This window comes from Scardinius erythrophthalmus (assembly GCF_964197995.2).
Source record: "Scardinius erythrophthalmus genome assembly, chromosome: 5".
Lineage (NCBI taxonomy): Eukaryota > Metazoa > Chordata > Actinopteri > Cypriniformes > Leuciscidae > Scardinius > Scardinius erythrophthalmus.
The window spans coordinates 1,620,572-1,623,071 of NC_138225.1; the positions used below are offsets into that span (position 1 = coordinate 1,620,572).

Here is a 2,500-nt window from a genome sequence, read left to right on the forward strand (position 1 = left end):
TTCAGAAGTTTCAAACAGTTAGTATAAAAGAGTAAAGAAAAAGTTAAAACTTTTTATTTAAGTATCTATTTTTTATTAAGTATTTATTTTGTATTAATACATAACCTCATTGTATTAATTTATAATTTAACATTATAGCGTGACATTTGTGTCAATAATCGTCAAGCACAGGTGACTCCGCGTGGTGGGAGGGGGCCCCCTCAAATTCTGCTTAGGGCCCCCAAAAGGCTCGGGCCGGCACTGCCGACCCGACAATTACATTTACATGTTAAGCCCGAACCCGACCCGAACCCGAGGTCCACTCTGTTTCTAACACCAGCCTACCAAGACTACCATTTTTGCAATAGTGTAATGATTGCTTGAAACGGTAAGGCCATCCTTAAAAATATTTTGGTTTGCCGTAACAGCCAAAAAAAGGTCGGTAGGTCGGTCTGTATTTTTTTTTTAACTGAACACCGAAGAATAATATTATAGCGGTGGTAACCTGTTCATGTAACATAGGGTGCGCTGCCAATAACGCGCCTAAAAGCTGTCAGGCAAAAGTAGCCTAATGATTAGTATGTCAAATATATCAAGGACATTTCAATCGTTTATTAATAAACAAGTGTTTTCTGTGTCAAAGATAGCCTACATTTGACGATGCTGATTCGCGATCTTCGCAGTAAACGCGCCAGAGAGAAATTCACATTTCATTAAGCAGAGCACAGTCTGTTTTCTTTCGTTTTGAATTGTTTTGTTTAAAAGTACACATTTCATGCTTTCTATATATAATATATGTCTCAAGTCTGAGAGGCAAGTAGCTTATAGCCTATACGCTGTGTTTCGGACCAGCTCCAGTTCACGCGCCGGCGACACCGTGTCCTGATTATATTGCCTGCTATAGCCTATTTAGCCTCTTATTTATTAAATTCAAGAAATTGATTAATGAAAAATTTATTAAAATTAAAGGTATAGCGGAGGATGTTTTACTTCCTGGTGGGTAGTGTAAACTATTGGTCCTCCTAATTGTCAATCATTCTGGTGAATCAATCAAACTTTTCAAAAAGTGGAGAGGGCGGGTCTTATCTAAAATTTGGAAAGATCCTCCGCTATACCTTTAAGATACAATTAATACAAAACGAAATTCACTTTAAAGACAGGCTTTCTAAAAAACAAACTTAATGAAGTGGTCAAAATCATGTCTGCTCACTCCATTTGTCTCCCGATATTTTCGGGATCATCTTATCTTATTCATGCTCTTCACTTTTCATATAATCTCAACATAAAATTTAAAAAATATATATATTATTTTTATTTAAACATGAATATAAAACTAAATCGTTTTTTAATGACTGGGTTACAACACATAGGCCTATTAGCCTACAAAGAAATTTAATGTCGGTGCGTCTTGCCGGTGAGCATGAGGAGGGAGAGATAGCCTACAATTTTAGATCACTCATATTATTTTGCTCGATATGCCAATTCTTAATATTTGATGTTTTAATGCCTGTTTGAGATCTCTGTGAAAGTTTTAATTGTAGTGCCGCTTTCAGAGCTATTTACACAAATATATCCTTCTCAGTATGAGTTATGAAGGAAGAGAACGGCATCGACAGTCTGTGTAGCCTATGCACATTGCACATCTGCGCACGCATGTAGGCTACTTCTCTCTCGCGCGTGCCGGTCACCACAACACAGAAAGCAGGCAAAGCACACGGCGGCACGCAAACTATATATAGCCTATTTATTTTTTCTTACAAACCCGAACCCGACCCGAACCCGACCCGAACCCGAGGCTGTTCATTAAACATTAACCCGAACCTCGCACATTTTTCGGGACCCGTTGGGCTCGGGTCGGGTAGCAGACCTCTAACACACACACACACACACACACACGCACACACACCTTCTCCAGGTCCCTCCTCAGGGGTTGTGTGAGGCCGGTTCGGTCCACACACACACACACACACACACACACACACACCTTCTCCAGGTCCCTCCTCAGGGGTTGTGTGAGGCCGGTTCGGTCCACACACACACACACACACACACACACACACACACACACACACCTTCTCCAGGTCCCTCCTCAGGGGTTGTGTGAGGCCGGTTCGGTCCACACACACACACACACACACACACACACACACACACACACACCTTCTCCAGGTCCCTCCTCAGGGGTTGTGTGAGGCCGGTTCGGTCCACACACACACACACACACACACACACACACACACACACACACACACACACCTTCTCCAGGTCCCTCCTCAGGGGTTGTGTGAGGCCGGTTCGGTCCACATGTTGGGACAGAGTCGCCAGAAGTTTACAGAACTGAGGATTCTGGGTCAGATCCTCCTCCGTCATCTCACACAACGGGAACGCTGATAAAACTGACGAGAGAGACTCATTAATATCAATCTTACAATCATTACGCAAAATAATGCATTCAATATGGCGGAAAAAAATTAAACAAAGAACATTTTAAATATTCAAACCTTGCTGATGTAAATTGTCT

General features: G+C 41.9%; 1 protein-coding gene across 1 annotated transcript in view; it reads right to left on the minus strand.

The window, feature by feature from the left end:
• haus4 (HAUS augmin-like complex, subunit 4) overlaps positions 1-2,500 on the minus strand; it is an 18,330-nt gene that overhangs the window by 15,442 nt on the left and 388 nt on the right. Inside the window, exons 3-4 of the mRNA XM_081365147.1 lie at positions 2,481-2,500; positions 2,236-2,375 (exon numbers count right to left, since the gene is read on the minus strand). The exon at positions 2,481-2,500 is cut by the window's right edge and continues 56 nt beyond it. Of these exons, the coding sequence (XP_081221273.1) occupies positions 2,236-2,375; positions 2,481-2,500 (160 nt within the window). The remainder of the gene's footprint in view (positions 1-2,235; positions 2,376-2,480) is intronic.